The sequence below is a fragment of the Caretta caretta genome, chromosome 8, assembly GCF_965140235.1.
Source record: "Caretta caretta isolate rCarCar2 chromosome 8, rCarCar1.hap1, whole genome shotgun sequence".
NCBI classification, from domain to species: domain Eukaryota; kingdom Metazoa; phylum Chordata; order Testudines; family Cheloniidae; genus Caretta; species Caretta caretta.
This window is the reverse complement of record NC_134213.1, coordinates 78,953,446-78,971,588: the sequence shown is the minus strand read 5'-3', so window position 1 is coordinate 78,971,588 and position 18,143 is coordinate 78,953,446. Positions and strand designations below refer to the sequence as shown.

The 18,143-nt window shown below is 38.7% G+C and overlaps 1 protein-coding gene across 7 annotated transcripts in view; it reads right to left on the bottom strand.

The window, feature by feature from the left end:
* The window catches only part of ODF2L (outer dense fiber of sperm tails 2 like), a 52,552-nt gene that overhangs the window by 14,210 nt on the left and 20,199 nt on the right, over window positions 1-18,143 (bottom strand). For all 7 annotated transcript variants that reach the window (XM_048861396.2, XM_048861400.2, XM_048861405.2 and 4 more), the window contains 8 exons: window positions 16,559-16,668; window positions 14,697-14,832; window positions 12,390-12,500; window positions 6,704-6,805; window positions 4,930-5,088; window positions 2,382-2,464; window positions 2,137-2,299; window positions 441-566 (listed from right to left, as the gene is read on the bottom strand). In XM_048861396.2, the coding sequence (XP_048717353.1) occupies window positions 441-566; window positions 2,137-2,299; window positions 2,382-2,464; window positions 4,930-5,088; window positions 6,704-6,805; window positions 12,390-12,500; window positions 14,697-14,832; window positions 16,559-16,668 (990 nt within the window). The remainder of the gene's footprint in view (window positions 1-440; window positions 567-2,136; window positions 2,300-2,381; window positions 2,465-4,929; window positions 5,089-6,703; window positions 6,806-12,389; window positions 12,501-14,696; window positions 14,833-16,558; window positions 16,669-18,143) is intronic.

Sequence of the window (18,143 nt, the reverse complement as noted above, 5' to 3'; positions counted from 1 at the left end):
GGAATTAATCTGCAAACTGGACACCATTAAATTAGGCTTGAATAAGACTGGGAGTGGATGAGTCATTACACTAACTAAAAACTATTTCCCCATGCTAATTTTCTCCCTACTGTTACTCACACCTTCTTGTCAACTGTTTGAAATGGGCCATCTTGATTATCACTACGAAAGTTTTTTCTCCTGCTGATAACAGCCCACCTTAATTGATTAGTATCGTTAAGAGTTGGTATAGCAACCTCCATTTTTTCACGTTATATCTATATCTTCCTACTGTATTTTCCACTGCATGCATCTGATGAAGTAGGCTTTGGCCCACAAAAGCTTATGCTCAGATAAATTTGTTAGTCTCTAAGGTGCCACAAGTACTCCTCGTTCTTTCTGCTGATACAGACTAACATGGCTACCACTCTCAAACTGTCAGGAAAGAGATAGATACTCACATTGTTTAATTTGCAGACAAGTCGCTTTTGCTCCTCTCGTCTCTCTCTCAATTCAGTTTCCAGAGCCAATATTTTTGTCTGAAGAGCTCTCTCCTTGGATGAATTTTTTTCCACCACTTCAGACTCCTGTGATGTAATGAAAGAACAAAAAGCTATATATATATACCTCTACCCCAATATAACGCGACCCAATAGAACACAAATTCAGATCTAACGCAGTAAAGCAGTGCTCTGGGGGGTGGGTCTGTGCGCTCTGGCAGATCAGCGCATCTGGCTCCGACACGCTGCTCTAAACGGCATGTTAAGGGTGCCGGGCTGAGGGGTTGGATAAGGGGCAGAGGGGGTTGGATGGTTCAGAGGTTCTGGGGGTGGGGCGGTCAAGGGACAGGGAATGGGGGGCATTGGATAGCGCATGGGAGTCCCGGGGGGCCTGTCAGGGGACGGGGGTGTGGATAGGGGTAGGGGCAGTCAGGGGACAGGGAGCAGGGGTGTTGGGTAGGGGGTGGAGGTCTCTGGAGGGGGGGTTATAGGCGGGGGATCTCTGGAGGGGGTAGTCAGGGGACAAGGAGCGGGGGGGTTGGATGGGTCGGGGGTTTTGAGGTGTCAGTCAGGGTGGGAAGTGACTTAATAACGAAAATGCTCGAAGCCAAAGCAAGTTCGATATAACGTGGTTTCACCTACAACGCGGTAAGATTTTTTGGCTCCCGAGGACCATGTTATATCGAGGTAGAGATGTAGTTACATATAGACCTGCATTTGAAGCCCAAAACAACAAATAATTATTTTAAACTATTTTATGCTACAATTGATCGTCTCTTCTATATTACTGGTTATAATCCTCCCTCTATTCCTGACCAATTATTCTGAGCACACATGGAATACATTCTGATTTAAAATTAAATAAGTTGTCTCATAGGAAAATACTGTCCGAATGATTAATGGGGGGAAAAAAAAAGTCTGACTCATCTGTGAATCTGTCCTGAACTGAGACTTATTCAGAATATGTCAGTATTACTAGAATATGAGAACAATCATACAACTGTAGTTCTACTTTACTTATAGTTCTACTTTACTTATAGTTAATTTAATGGGGACATTATCACTTCAGATATATATTTTCTGATTGTACTGCAATAGTTACTTGTGATGTAAGTTCCAACACTTCACCTATTTGTTTTATTGCTTGAAATCTATCTTTTCTGTTCATGACCACACAAAAACTTGTACATTTTGAGTGTGGAAAGCCCTCTTCTGACATTAGAAAGACTCAGTATCAAAGTCCTAGTAGACTGCACATTCAAAAGGAAAATGAAAAAAAAGGCAAGCTGAAGCTTTTGATCAGAAACTCTGTCACTTCTGCACATTTAAATATTGGATGGTTGAAGCTCTTCATGTTGTTTGAAGGAAAGAATTCCTTTGTATAAAGATGGACAAAATCCCGGCCCCATTGAAGTCAATGGGAGTTTTGCCATCAGTTTCAACAGGGTTAAGAAATCCAAAGTTCTTTGTATTTATTCAGGCAAAACTCCCATTGACCTATTTTTCCACACGGCCCCCTACGTATGGAATGATCTACCTTTCTTGATTTGTCTGACCATCACACCTCTTCAAGCCCATTGTTCTTTTCCAGGTTTTTCTTTATTTGAAAATGGGAAAAACTGCAATCAAATTTAGAAACATATTACACCATATATACCTTTTTTCTGCCTTCTTCCAAAGCAGCCTCCAACTGTCTGGCTAAAGCATCATATTCTGCTAATTTCTCTTTAAGCTGCAATTCACTCTGCTGAAGACTCTCCTCTTGGTTTGCCAGCTGATGTGTAAGTTCTTCATTTTGTACTTCCATCTTTTCTAGCTGTCTTTATGCAAAAGAGATACACATGAAATTTGATTAAGAGGAGAAAAATGTAAAAGTGAGTACTAGTCAGATATCACATTTACCTTTTAAGATATTCATATTTCTTCTTAATGTTACAATTTTCCTCTTCCAAAGAATGGTTTCTCAAGAACCTGTTGTCATCCATCTGTGAAAATGATGTTTCCATGCTGTTTAATGGAGATTTGCACAGGACATTTTAAGCCAAATCAAGCTTGCCTTATTCAAGCTATCCTATTAGAATCAGTGGGCCTACTTCATCACCATGGCAAGCAGTATTTGGCCTATATCTGAAGCAAATAAAATACAACTAATGTAGCAGACTATAATGTAAGCTAAAGACTTGTTAAGGCATGAATTTAGGGCTGGCTTACACCCTGCAACCTAATGCATTTAGTTGAACCGGTTTAAATCAGTGCAAAATCTGGCTCATAAAGCTTTTTTCTCCATTTTAAAATTATTTTGTCCTCACAGTATATAAAAAGTGCTTGGAAGCTTGAAAATGATATTTGTTTCCTTACCATTTTCTTACATGTACAACTGTTGTTATGCAGGAGCAGCTTAGAAGTGCTGTCTGATGGATTTTTTAAAGCACCAAAGCATTTATTTTGAAAAGAGCAATAAACTTTGCAAAAATATATACTAGACTTTAACTATATATATTAGACTATAACCAGATCTAATAGAAGAAAAATACTGATTTGAATTTAAATGTCTTGTTGACAAATTAGTGATCAGATTCTGATCACAGGAACACAGTGAAAACCTTGAGAAACATCACTGATAGCTTTCAGAGTGGTAGCCGTGTTAGTCTGTATCAGCAGAAAGAACGAGAAGTACTTGTGGCACCTTAGAGACTGACAAATTTATTTGAGCATAAGCTTTCGTGGGCTAAAGCCCACGTCATCAGATGCATGCAGTGGAAGATACAGTAGGAAGATGATATACACACAGACACACACACAACACATGAAAAAATGGGGGTTGCCATACCAACTCTTAACGAGACCAATCGATTAAGGTGGACACCATTAAATTAGGCTTGAATAAAGACTGGGAGTAGATGAGTCATTACACTAACTAAAAACTATTTCCCTGTGCTAATTTTCCCTCTACTGTTACTCACACCTTCTTGCCTACTGTTAGAAATGGGCCATCCTGATTATCACTACAAAAGTTATTTTTCTCCTGCTGATAATAGCCCACCTTAATCGATTGGTCTCGTTAAGAGTTGGTATGGCAAGCCCCATTTTTTCATGTTAAATCTATATCTGTATCTTCCTACTGTATTTTCCACTGCATGCATCTGATGAAGTGGGCTTTAGCCCACGAAAGCTTAGGTTCAAATAAATTTGTTAGTCTCGAAGGTGCCACAAGTACTCCTCATTCTCATCACTGACAGAGTTCCTCTGCATTTAGGGCTCAATTCAGGACAGTCTCCCTACTCAGGAAAGCATGGAAGCATTAGATTAACTTTAAGCACATACTTAAAATTAAACACATGATTAAGTGATTTCCCGAATTGAGGCCTTGGACAGGTTTAAGTGAGAGCAGAAGCTGGTTCTAGATCTATAAAGATGACCTTTCCAAGAAATTTAACATAAAATCCAGAGCTTGTATTTTTATAGGGACCATAAAAATAGCACATGGGACCTCATTCTGTTTCTAATGGCGTCATCGGAAGTTCTGCCACTGACTACCTGTCAGTAAGTTTTAGGAGACCTTTTCTGGTTTTCCCCATTAATTCCAACGCTTCCCAGAGCTCTGCTGTCACAGATTATTCTAGTCCACAAAAAAGATATATGGTCTGTCACATAAATTTAAATTTAAAATAAAAAACTGTAAGTTTTTATTCTGAACACGGAGAGAAAGACAATCTTTGAAAAATGAAATGTATATAAAAAACAGGAGGAAAAACATGTTCAGGCCCTTAATTAGTACTACAAACAACAGTGATTAAAAAACTCTAAAAATTACTTGAAATCATCTTTTTTAGAAGTCTGAAGTGTCCTTTTTAGTACATTTATACGTAAAATACAATATAACTTGTAAAATAGAAAGGATATAATTTACTGCTTTGAAGTTTATGATTTATAGTCATTTCCCTGAACAAATATTGCCCAGCTTATGAATTAGACATTACAATATCATTTTTAAAAAATGTAATATTTTCATTACATGAAAAAAATCCAGAGATTGAAATTACTCCATTAGATATAATGGAGTCCTTTAGAACTGTACAATACACTAACAAGGAAAACTTTCTGGGATTCAGCTGGGGATTCACATTTAACATACCTAATTATTCAAAAGGGAAGAGGGTGTTTTTTTTTTTTTTTTTGTCAGAAAGCTCTAAAATCTAAACACAAAAGTAAATAAGAATTTTCGGTTAGGGAATGAAGCTGCAATTTCATTTCTCTAAACGTACAGAAAAATGTAAGCAGACCATATCACAAAGAGCATCACAATTGCTGCACAAGGAACTTTTGTTGTATTAAGCAAGTACGTGGCTGAGAGAACATTGATATGGGTTCCCTCAGATGGCAAAACTACTCCCAAGACTTTCTTCCATAGTTTAGATACTTTACTATTAAATGGTTATGCTTTAAGCACCTGGACCTGTAGCTTCCTAATGGTTTTTGATTTGTCTGCATAGCTCCTTTTGTAGGACAACAGGTTTTCCTGATACTCCTGCAGCCTCTCTTCAGCTACTTTCAGTAAGTCACGAACACGTTCTAACTCCTTCAAGTGAGCCTGCATCTGGCTCCTCACCTGCACGGTAGCATTAAGGGAAAACAGGTAGGTGCAAAACCATAAATTAATTGTTAAAAATCTTCAAATGTTTTCCACATGGTTACATACATAATACATCTAAAATTCTACACACATTTTTGCACAACGTTATTCCTCCAATAATAATAGGATGACCAGATGACCTGATTTTATAGGGACAGTCCCGATTTTTGGGTCTTTTTCTTTTATAGGCTCCTATTACCCACACCCACTGTCCCGATTTTTCACATTTGAGGTCTGGTCACCCTAAATAATAATGAAAAATGTAATTAACATTACGGCACAAACTCATCCCTCCAGCCCTATATTTTAGTTAAGGCTCAGTGAAACTGGAAATGTAATGAAATGTTAATGAAAAGTAATGTGAAATTTTTCAACAATTTATTGTATGTGTATTGCATTCCTAAAATGCTGATTTACTGGGACATTGTGTAACATAATTTTTTCACAGTGAGGCATGTGAAAGCTCTAAAAGCTTTTTAGATGAGACATTCTGAACATGAGGATTATAGTGTAATTTTGGAAGGCAGTGGCAAGTGCCCTCCTCAGCTGCAACAGCCACATACAACACTTTTCAAACATTGTTTAGTTATGAGATAGGCAAATACCATATCCCCATTTTACAGATGAAGGTTGGAACAGAATGTGACTTGCTGAAGGTCACACAGCAGGTTATTTTCAGAACCAGAATAAAAACCTAGGACTTGTCACTGTGAGGCTCAGGCCTAATCTTTAAAACCATGGTGCCCTACAGGGGAACCAACACCTGTCTGTGTCTCAGTAAAAAAAAAAAAAAGGGGGCAACAATATTTACCATAAAGGAAATCCACAAACATATAGCAATTAAGTTATATGCAGTCACAGATAATCAGGTAAAGATTATCCCAATTTTACTAATTCAGAAACTGAGGAGCAGAAGGGCTCTACCTTCTGCTGCCTAGCATGGCTAACAATGAACCAGGGAAGAGTCACGGGGAGTGAGGAAGCAGAGTGTAGAAGATACCAGAGATCTATGTAGAATCATAGGACTGGAAAGGACCTCGAGAGGTCATCTAGTCTCCTGCACAACTATAGTATCTGCACAGCTGGGAATGTTGCTCCCCCCAAAAGGAAGAATTTGTAGGATGCTTAGCAAAGCAAACCTTATAGTAATTTCCTTCTTCCCTGTCCAGCTTCCACAGATTTTCTTAAGGATGGGAATAAGCTAGGCCACTGATTAGTATTTAAAAGCAAACAAACAAGTCAATCTGAACATTCTATGATGGGTTCACAAATGGTTATAGTGTGGACCACACCTTAATTGAGAGCAGCTTATGGACCACCTCCTCCCTAGTCACTGTCCTGGGTACGACTGCTGCTCCTGCTCTGCAATTCTCACTCTGTGGTGATTACAGCAATTGCTTACAGGGAAAAGTAGTGTTAGTGAAGTATTTAATATATTTTTGGCATCTTTTTATGAAATTTAGTACCTGGAAAACAAGAAAGCCAGCACCTTACAACCACCAGCAAGTGGTTCCCAGGCCAGTCTGAGGTTCACTGTTCTACAAAATACCATGAAACCATGTTATACTGTTTATTAAAGTGGACTACTTACCTCAATTATCTCTAAATCTTTGGCTTCTATTATTTTCTTTTCATTTAACACTTTTTCATATCTGACTTTCAGTTCTTCTGCTTCTGTTTGTAATTTTTGTACCTAGGATACAATATATTTTACATGTATTTGCAAATGCAACTCCATCATTCCTTAAAGCTGGAAGCATTTCTGGCAAGCAACAGCCTTTCATTTCCCTAAATGGTACTTTGTCTTGACCTGCACTTACTTATTCATTTTCTCTATCCTCATCATTGCCTTCACAACTGAGTAGGCTGCAGAAACACTGAATACCACCCAAACTGCTGAGCAACTGTGGAGACTGCTCCTTATTCCAAGCCATGTATTGTACTCGTACAGATACAGAAAGCCTATTTTGACTTTATGTTGCCCCAAACGTATATCTTTGCAGAGGCAGAAACTGTGACTCCACCCTATTTGACTGTCATCTGACTAATTCACCTGAGGCCGCTTGCATCACTCCCTAGTCGCAACAACGGCAGTTTTCCTTCCTTGCCGTGTGACACCTGGTCAACCTGATGAAGTCAGCCAAATGTGTAAATGGCAAATGTAGTCTTCTGGGACTCAAACAAGACCAAATTACTTTTCAGATGAGGTTCCTCTGTATTAATTCAAGCATTGTTGTTAGTTTTTCCATAGGCAAACTTTTCTGTCCTGCAATTAAAACTCATCTAACAAAGCCCAAATAGTATTAACATATTCATGTTAAGACACACAGACTTTAATGAAAAGCCTCTGTGCTTATCGTGAAAAAATCCCCACAATCTTTGAAACAATTCACTTGAATTTACACAGGCACTTGACGCTCACTGCACTTTAAAGTTACTTTATTACATACAGTAAATAAAAGGCAACAAGTGGTTAATTAATATGATTTATGAGCACCTATATCTTTCATTTCAAAGGCTTTGTTATGGCCAAAGGCCATATGCAAAAAGTTATAGAGACATAAATATGAATAGATCTACCCATTTCAAGAGATCATACGTCCATGTCTCCAAATTTCAAAGATTCTCCATCAATTTAAGATACATGGGGTCAAATTCATCCTTGGTGTAATGAATGTTGCCTGTCATTGACTTCAGTGGGAGTTGGACTGATTCTAAAGGGTCAAGGCCAACATTTTCAAAATTGTGTGCATAAATGTAGGCTCCTAAACAAATTTTTTGGCACCTAAATATCTGGTGTGGCTTTCTAAGGTGCACAGTACCCAGAAGCTCCTGCTGAAGCCAATGGACCACCACCTTTAAAATGATCAAATTGTATACGCTTTTAGTTAGACAGCAGTAACTGAATTTCTATTTCTTGTTGGTATAAACATATTCAACATTAATTTACCATAATTTAGATTTGGTGCGATGAGATCTTATTGCAGACTGAAAAATTCTGTCTGTGAAAAAAGGGCTGTACGTTTAAAATCATAGAATCATAAAATATCAGGGTTGGAAGGGACTTCAGGAGGTCATCCAGTCCAACCCCCTGCTCAAAGCAGGACCAATCTCCAACTAAATCATCCCAGCCAGGGCTTTGTCAAGCCTGACCTTAAAAATATCTAAGGAAGGAGATTCCACCACCTCCCTAGGTAACACATTCCAGTGTTTCACCACCCTCCTAGTGAAAAAGTTTTTCCTAATATCCAACGCAAATCTCCTCCACTGCAACTTGAGACCATTACTCCTTGTTCTGTCATCTGCTACCACTGAGAACAGTCTAGATCCAGCCTCTTTGGAACCCCCTTTCAGGTTGCTGAAAGCAACTATCTGTTTGTAATGTATTTAACAGAGAGAAATACTATTTCAGTTAAAAAGAGCTTTTACACTGCAGAATACTTAAAGGTAAACCCATTCTCCTTGCATGTGTTTCACAGGTTTTCCATGCCTCCAACTTCTGTTACTTATCAAAAATATATGTGCTTCAACAAGGAATTTCCCCCTTTGTATTCCAATCTCTCCTCTATCTCATCTTTGCAGTGAAGTCAAAATTACATCAATCATTTCCACTGTAACAAATTCTTATGATGAAGAGCAAAATTATGGCTTCACTGCAGCAGCAAGTAAGTGGAGAAGCTGGGCTGAGAGGGAGAAAGTTTTTTCTGAAATAAATGTAATCAAGAGAAGCAGTGAGGAAACTAAGTTCCTGGCATCAGGAAATGATATTTGTATTAAAGTTTTCTTTTTTCAAATTTGCTGCAGTGTGACAGACCCCGCTTCACAGCAAATATTTTGAAAGGGCAACTCTGAATATAAAACGCCAAATTTAACTGGTAATATAATGGCTCATTATTCACCATGGAAAACGAGCTGCAGCTGTTGTGTGAGAGCAGTTGGCTGTCCAATCCCTTCCATCTCAAAACAATGGGTGTCAACTAATGGTAGCCTATTTCTGAAGGTCATTAGTTTGGACCCTAATACCTACTTAAGGCTGGATGTGCTAAGGAACTACCTCTTGTCTCTTACAGCAGGCTAAAAATTTTATTGTAGCTCTTTGCTCCATAGGCAAGGCCTGTTGGCAGGGTTTAGAGTTTGTAAACGGACTACTTCCTGGCCAGTAATTATAAAATATGACGAGTCAGGGATGTCAGTCAAGTGTGCCCTTACGCTGTCACCGAATTCTATAAAATATCTGATTTCATCATGCTAAAATTTCCTCTCTATAAACAAAGGCACATACTACAAAGGAATTGCTAAGGAACTTAAAACAGATTTATAAAATATGGGCTTTGTTGGTATTTCCCTAGCACTGAGACAAAATATCCATATGCCATATAAACAGGCTGCCAAAACATTGCTCTAGTGTGGCCTCACTAGTCCCAGGACTGTTACCAGTTGTCCTGGTCTGTGGGGATCTTGCTTCTGATGAGCTTGGAGAGATTATTTGAAGGCCAGAAGAGGGAGTTCACGAAAGATTTCTTTCAGGGTGGGGTCCTCATCAAGTAAGAGGTGTAGTAGTTTGATGATACCCTGTATGGGTTCCAGTGTTGGGTGGTAGGTGACAACTAAGGGTGTGCATTTGGAGTGGGTTTCATTTCTGTACTGAAGCAGGTTCTCTCCAGGTATTTGGGTGGTCCATTCCATGATGTGATCTACTTCTCTGGTGGAGTGTCCTTGTTTGGTGACGGTGGTTTTGGGTGTTTTAAGGTATGTATCCTGGACTTTCTCCTTGGAGCATATTCTGTGGTATCGGAGTGCCTGGCTTTAGATAACAGATTTCTTGGTGTGTTTGGGGTGATTAATGGATCTATGAAGGTAAGTGTGGTGATCCATGGGTTTCTTGTATATAATTGTCTCTAGGGTTCCATTGTTGAAGCTGATCGTTGTGTCCAGGAAGTTGATGCTAGCATCGGAGTGTTCCAGAGCGAGTTTAATGGGTGGGTGGTGGTTGCTGAAGTCATGGTTGAAATCTATGAGGGAACTTAAGTCATCTGAAATATCATTGATGTATCTCAGGTATATCATTGGTTTCATGGTGCATTTGTCCAAAAAAATTTCTTCAAGGTTTTATCTGTTAACTACAGCCAGGTACTCAGATACCATTGACTATGCTCCAAGGAGAAAGTCCAGGATACACACCTTAAATCACTCAAAACCACCTTCACTGAACAAGGACACTCCACCAGAGAAGTAGATCGCATCATGGAACAGGCCACCCAAATACCCTGAGAGAACCTGCATCAATGCAGAAATACACCCGCCTCTGACAGCACACCCCTAGTTGTCACCTACCACCCCACACTGGAACCCATAAGGGGTATCATCAAACAGCTACAATACATAGTCGATGTGCACCCCATCCTGAAAAAAAACCTCTTACCTGAACCCCCTCTTCTGGCCTTCAAATACCCACCCCCAACCTCTCCAAGCTCATCATCAGATGCAACCTCCCCGCAGACCAGAACAGCAACTCAAAGCGACACCAGATCCTGACAGAACAACAGATGCAAAACCTGCAGACTTATCTCCACTACTACCATGATCAACACCCCCTACAACACACCTTTAAAGATCCATGGGTCCTACACATGCTTATCACAACATGTGGTTTACCTCATCCAGTGCACTAAATGCCCCAGTAACAACTATGTGGGTGAAACCAGACGATCGCTATATTCTCGAATGAACTCACACAGGAAAATGATAAAAGACAAAAATACCATATCACCTGTGAGTGAACAATATATCTGACCTATCAGTCCTCATCCTCAAAGGAAACTTGAACACCACTTTCAAAAGGAGAGCCTAGGAGCTTAAATTCCTAACTTTGCTAGACACTATAGCCCTGTCTTCACTACAAAGTTTTGTCAGCAAACACTGCCTTTTGCCAACAAAACAGGGGAGGTGTACACACTACAGAGCTATTTTTGGCAGCAAAACTCTCCTGTTTTGCCGACAAAATAAAACCACCTTGATGAGAGGCATAAAGCTTTTTGTGGCAAAGTTAAAGCGACAAAGCGTCAGGTCAGTGTAGACACTGCCGTTTGTTTTGTCGACATAACTGATTTCCACCAGTATCCTGCAATGCCTGCAGTGACCACTCTGCTCACTGTTTTGATCTCTGCTGCTCTGAAGGCATGTGCCCCTCCCCTTTCAAAGCTCCAGGACAGCTGAACATGCTGCTCTGCTCTGAGAACAAAGAGCAAATCATTAACTTGGCATGCTCCTGTTCTGCCCTGCACTAGGAACACAGCAGCAGGCAGACTGCTGCTGTAGGGAGTGGAGGGTGGGTGGGGACTGCTGTGCTGCTTTGACATTCCTCAGCATGGAGAGCTCACAGAGCTGCTCAGGATGCCACTCCCGGCAGCTGAGGCTGTGAGAGAACTCGGAGGGAATCACAGAACCATAGGCAGGCAGAGCGGGCTGCTTCGGGACAGACTGCTGTGCAGAGCAGAGCCGGGGGCTGATGTGGAGGGGCGTGTCCCCCTCCCCTGCCTCAGGATAGGTCAGTTGGTTGGCCTGCTGTCTTCCCTGCCCTGGACACACCACTTTCCTGTCTCTCCTCGCCCCCCCACTTCAGTTGAAAAGCAGCTGATAATCTACTAGGATGCCCATGGAGAGTTGGGATTGAGAAACCTGCAACATGTGATGCTGTACCTGCCCCATGAGGCATTGCAAACTCTTCCCAAAGCATCCTGTGGCCAGCTGCACATTGGGATAGCTACCACAGTGGCCTGCTCTCTGTATCGATGCAACAGATGCTAGCGTGGATGCACTCTGTCGACACAAGGAGCACAGTGTGGACATGCAACAGTGTTTTTAATTAAAGCAGCTTAACTTTTGTTGACAAAGCTTTGTAGCGTAGACAAGGCCTAAAAATCATGATCTTACTAAAGACATGAATCTGTAACCCACTAACCCCCTCACCCCTTTTTTGTACTATGACTACAGGGATGTTAATAGGTAACTTCACCTGGAATGGTCCCTTAGAATATGTGCTAACTACTTATGCTAAACTGTTCAACCTCATATTTAGCTGTGACACTCTGAGTACCTTTCCCAGACCTGAGGAAGACCTCTATGTAGCTCAAAAGCTTGTCTCTTTCACCAGCTGAAGATGGTCCAGTAAAAGATATAACCTTATCACCATGTCTCTCAATTAAGATCCTCATCATTATCTCAAAACTGCATGTAGACATAAAACTGATACTTAAGCCTCCAGGTCCATTAGTCACCTGAGTTTTATACTGTTCAGCAAGATTTTCCTGCTGCTTTACTTTTTCTTGCAGGTTTAAGAGTTCAGCTTCAGCCGAAACAGTGTTGTCTTCCAAAGCAGCAAGTAAAGCCTAGATTAAAATATACAGAAAATAAATATTTTATTCTTGTTATAGGCAATACACTTTTTTTCTGATAATGAAGAATTAAGAAATCAAAGCACCATCAGCACTATTATATGACTAGCCATTAAACTACTGGTATTTAGTTGTACATGATCATATTTTGTTATTTTGCATGGTAAGTAACTGTGACAAATTCATTTAAATCTGTCAACTTTCTTTCATATTTGATCCAGAATAGAAATACTACACAAAAGATGTAAATCCTGTCATTTTAAAGACAGACTGAGTGTGAGTTTAACTCTAGTTAGGGCAAACCAATATTCAATCAGCTTGATTCTCTGGCTGACTAAGAAGTAGGCAAAATCAAAGAGGCATTTGACAGCCTTGGTTAAAAAAAGGAAATCTTGGATTTATTTTCCAAGTTGGAAGGGCTATTGGATTTTAAGGACTATAGGGGATAATAGTCACTATACAGAAAACAGAAACTGTTTCACTTCCCCCAGATAGTACACCTGATCAAACAATATATTGTTGTATTGCCTATGTAACCTTGACCAGCAGGTCTGATGTGATGATGAATTCTGGAACATCTTTATAGTCTGTTTCAGAGTAGCAGCCATGTTAGTCTGTATTCGCAAAAAGAAAAGGAGTACTAGTGGCACCTTAGAGACTAACCAATTTATTTGAGCTACACGAAAGCTTATGCTCAAATAAACTGGTTAGTCTCTAAGGTGCCACTAGTACTCCTTTTCTTTATAGTCTGTGACCACTTTCAACATTAAAGTACTGGGATCTGAAAGGGAAGCAGGGAGGTACTTGAAACCAGAGAATGTGATTCTCAATGTACGTCTACACTTCAAGCTAGGAGTGTGATTCCCAACTGGAGGAGAAATACTCGCACTAGTTCTGATCAAGCTACCATGCTAAAAACAGAATGTAGCACAAGCAGTCGGACGGTCTAGCAGCCCCGAATATATGTCTGGGGTCTTGGATGGGACCGTACTTGTGGCAGCTAGGCCCTCCGCTGCTCATGGCTATACTCTAGTTTTATCATGGTAGCTTGATCAGAGCTAGCATGAGTATTTCTTCTTGAGCTGGAAATTAGTCCCCCAAGCTCCAATTCCAAGTGTAGGCATACTGTGAAAGGCTAGAAGGACAAAAGGAAAGAGTACTTTCTAGACATGTTTAGGTTTTTTTTTAAACTTTTATTGTAACTAAACATAAACCAGATATTATGTATACTATTTTATTCAGAGCTGATCTTCTCTCTACACTCTTAATAAATCTTGTTTTTAATTAGATCTCTCGAGACTTACTATTTGGGAATTTCACACAGAAAGTCAAATGCCATTTGAACTATGTATGCAGCAATAAAATTACTTGAATGGTAAAGAAGCTTTCTTGTTACAAACTGGATTGCAGTATTTGTAGATCAAATGACATATGAACTAGGCACCTTTTGATGTAATTAACAATTAAATAATAATTGTGAATATAATCTTTGGAGGAGTGGGATGAAAGGTGGCCACCCACAAGCCCCAGTGATTGGTTTTTCAGTGTGTAAAGCTTTGGTTTACAGGAAAAGCCCACAATGGAGATATCCAGAATCAATAATATGAGCCACAGAAAAAGAACAGCAGGATAGGTAGGAGCAAAACCAGCAAAGGAAAGTCCGAGAGACTCTATCAAATTGCGCCAAGCAAGTTTGAAACCTCCTTAACTTAATTTGAAACTAGTTATTAAAAGTGAACGCAGTTCCCATGTTTGGAACATTGTTAAAATTTGTTTCAAGTTAAAAGGGTAATTGTTAGTTACGTAATCATACAGATAATGATAATGAAAAGGACACAAGGTAGTGTGGTAAGGTACAGGACTGGCCGATCAAAGACCTATTCCTAGCTCTTCCACAGATTTCCTGTATTAACCTATCATTGTCTCATTTTCACCAACTTCAAAATGGGGATAATACCTACTTCACATGGGTCTTGTGATGTTTAGTTCATTAATGCCTGTAAAGCTCTTTGGGATCCTTGGATGGAAGGTACTGTATAAGTATCACAGATTATTAAAGGAGGCCTCGAGATATTTAAAATGTATAGGAATAACAACATCTGAATTAAATCTAGTTACTCTTTATTTTAAAATGCATCAGGTATCCAGTGTTATTCTCATACTGAACAATGAAATGATATAACAATCTACCTTTAATTTTGCATTTTCAAGACGAATATTTGCATTTTCTGAATTGATAGAATTAAGCTTTCCATGGATTTCTTCATTTGAATTTCTTCCACAATCTTGTATTTTTTTCAAGTCCTCCAAAAGGTTTGTGATCTGCCTTTATTAAATAAATCAAGAACTTTTACAGCAACTAGCATATAGTACTTTTTAAAATTTAAGTTGCATATTATGTTCCTCTAGCAGTTATTGAAAAGTTTGTGGGTTTTTGGTTTTTTGTTTTTATTAAAGTAACTCCACATATTTACACACCCCAAATGAGCAACTGGAGAAGTTGCAAGTTCTTCAGCTTTTCCAATAAATGATATAATAAGATTAAAGGATGTGAAATGGGGTTAGAACAATTGTAAATAAGCTGATTAGATGGAATGCACAGGCACTCTTCCAGCACAAATATCAGATTATATATATTTACAGTCCAAGACATTATGATGCAGAATTTAAAAAGGGACTGTCAAATTAAAAGCCATCTTAAAAAATTGTCTTATGTAGGTTAGGAATACCACCTTCAACTATTAAAAGTAAACCGATTCTACTTTACTTTTCACCATTTATGCCAATTTACTTTTTGTACTACAGTCAAATTAGATAATGAAAATTGTCTAATCAGATTCACGTCTGTTCACAGAGAGTTTTACTTTCTGGTGCTCGTTCCCTGGCATAGTGCCATAGTTTTTGCTGCAATGTTTAACTCTAAGGAAAGAAACTTTTTCTTTGAAATTAAAAAAAAAAATGAGAACGCTTTCCATGAAAATTAGGTTTTCTGAGACTTAAAAAACCAAAACCTGTAAACTTAATTTTGACCCTTATAAACATGTGAACATTCTTCTTTAAACAGCTATTTGACAAAACAAACATTCTGCATGAAACCCAACTAAAAAGTACAGGCAGCAGCCATTAGTCTTATTTTACATATTTATGAAAAACCTATTGGAAATACAAACTGTAGTTCAAACCATAAAAATGTGTAAGAATATTTCTTACCATATGCCAAGGAAAAAGGCATTTTTAATTATTCAACCTTTTTCTATTATATATTTTAAGATTTTAGGGAGTTCTGTTTTGTCTGTGATTACAGGGAATACAATGTTATAAAAATGGCACACATGTATACATTTGGTGGCAAATCCTACCCCTATCTCCATGTATGGAAGGCCCATTCCGTAGTGGAACTAACTGGTCAGATTCACTGCAGCAGAATTGAGAGTAGAGAGCCAGGAGTCTATACGGGGGGGTTCTTTTGTGCTGTTGTGGAGGCAAGCTTTGACAGTGGGGCTGGAGAAGAGAATCCCTGTTGTATCAGGTTTCAGAGTAACAGCCGTGTTAGTCTGTATTCGCAAAAAGAAAAGGAGTACTTGTGGCACCTTAGAGACTAACCTCACGAAAGCTCATGCTCAAATAAATTGGTTAGTCTCTAAGGTGCCACAAGTACTCCTTTCCTGTTGTATCAGTTACTACTCAGAGCCTTCAGCTAATTTTCCCCGTGTGAGGTGTAACCCAAGTTCATAGCCTGTAATTGCAGCCACTGCTGGCAGATGAGAGGGTTCCCTGTGTCAAGCACAGTAAGCCCCTGTAGTCAGGAATGATGTAGGGGACAGAATACACTCCTTGATGAGTAGGAGTTACTCTTTAGTTATAATGGAAGTTGTGTGATCCAATGGAGAGAAGACTATAATGCTAAGATATGTTCCATAGTTGAAATATCTAATTCTGAGCACCAATTTCCAAGTTCTAAATTCTACCTAGAATTTTAAATAGAAAAACCTGTATATGAAATTAATATGATTTCTTATTAATTTGCAAAAAGCTTCAATAGCTTAACTTACTTCTTCAGAGTTTCAGTTTGAACCTCTAACCTAGTCTTTTCTTCTACAGCCTTCTCATGATGATTTTTCCAGACACTGGAAGCTGAAAGTACTTCAGACAATTTGACTTCCTGGAGAATATACAAAATATAGATCATGTAACATAAGAACTGCTTTTTAATTTTGCACAGTTCCCTAAACACAAAAGGCATTTTAATTTAAAGCAACCTTAAGTCATACCTCAGCAGTATAAAATAATGTAAACTTAAGCTTGCAATCTCAAGAAGAGAAATTAAAATAAATTTTTAAATATGTTAAATAAGCTTGAACTACAGAATTATGAGTCCCTAGAACTGAATCACAATTAAGCATTCATAATGTTTTCTAGCTGCAGACTGCAGCAAGACTTCAAAATTTGAGGTAAAATGTTTTCTTAAAATAAATATTTTGACTGTACTAATCTCTGAGACATAAGAATGACGACATTTTTTAAAATAAGAGATCAAAATAAATGCCAAAATGAAATTGAGTCACAACATCAAAATGTTGTGAAAAAGAAACAATAGCTAACTAAGAGAGTTTCAAACACAAAAGAAGAAAGATTGGATTTTGTGGTTTATTTAATGGCTGTTAAAGTAGAGCTTCTCAAAGCAGTGAAGAGTTAGCCACACATGTTCCATTAAAATTAACTGCTTCGAAAACCTTCAGCTTAAACCTCACAATAGGAAAATAAAGGGAAAGTACTATGAGAACACACAAAAATTGGAGTTAGACAAATGGCAATTAAATTACTTTAATTAATTAATTTATTAAAAGGTCCAGTTCAACTGAATGTCATCATGAGAAAATCAAGTTGCATCGTATGGTCTGAAGGTAAATTAAGCCCACAAAGAAGAAACAAAGCAAAATTTAATTAGATCCTGATATATCAACTAGGCAAATGTATTGTATGTCTAAAAAGGTGTAACGTTATGATGAAAGCATATTCCCACCTATTGGGAAATGCAATGAAAGGAGACAAAGTTTTGAATGTACTCTAATGGGACAACTGATTCCATTCAGAATTGTAATCCACCAGCTCCAGAAAGATCACTCAAAAAAGTTCTGATCCTCCTGGCCTTCTGAAATTTCTTAACATTGGTGAAAAAAAGGCAGCAAGAGGCCCTCAACAAGGTCCGAGCAACAGCTGAATGAGAGGATTCTAACTTCATTTTCAAAGCTCTACAAAATTCAGAGCATACAGCTTACAAAGAGAGATTTGAGCATCTATAAGAAATGCTGCCTGCTGGATCCATTTTTGAAAAAAGAAAATAGCTGAGTACTAAGACATCAAGACCCCAATCCTGCAATCTGATCTGTGTGAGTGGACATTTGTGCCCATTAACTTCAGTGTCTATCCACACAGCTCAAACTGCAGGATCGGGGCCCACCTATGAATGTAAGGGAACAAGCTTCTCAATGATATTTAAGGATTAATGTGCATGACTCCCAGTAATATTAACTGGCATATACCGTACTGAAGGGAGACCAAAGCCCCTAGAGCAAACTTACAAATTGTACAACCACGTGGTCCAAGTCATTCACTAAACTGACGTTTTAATTTTTT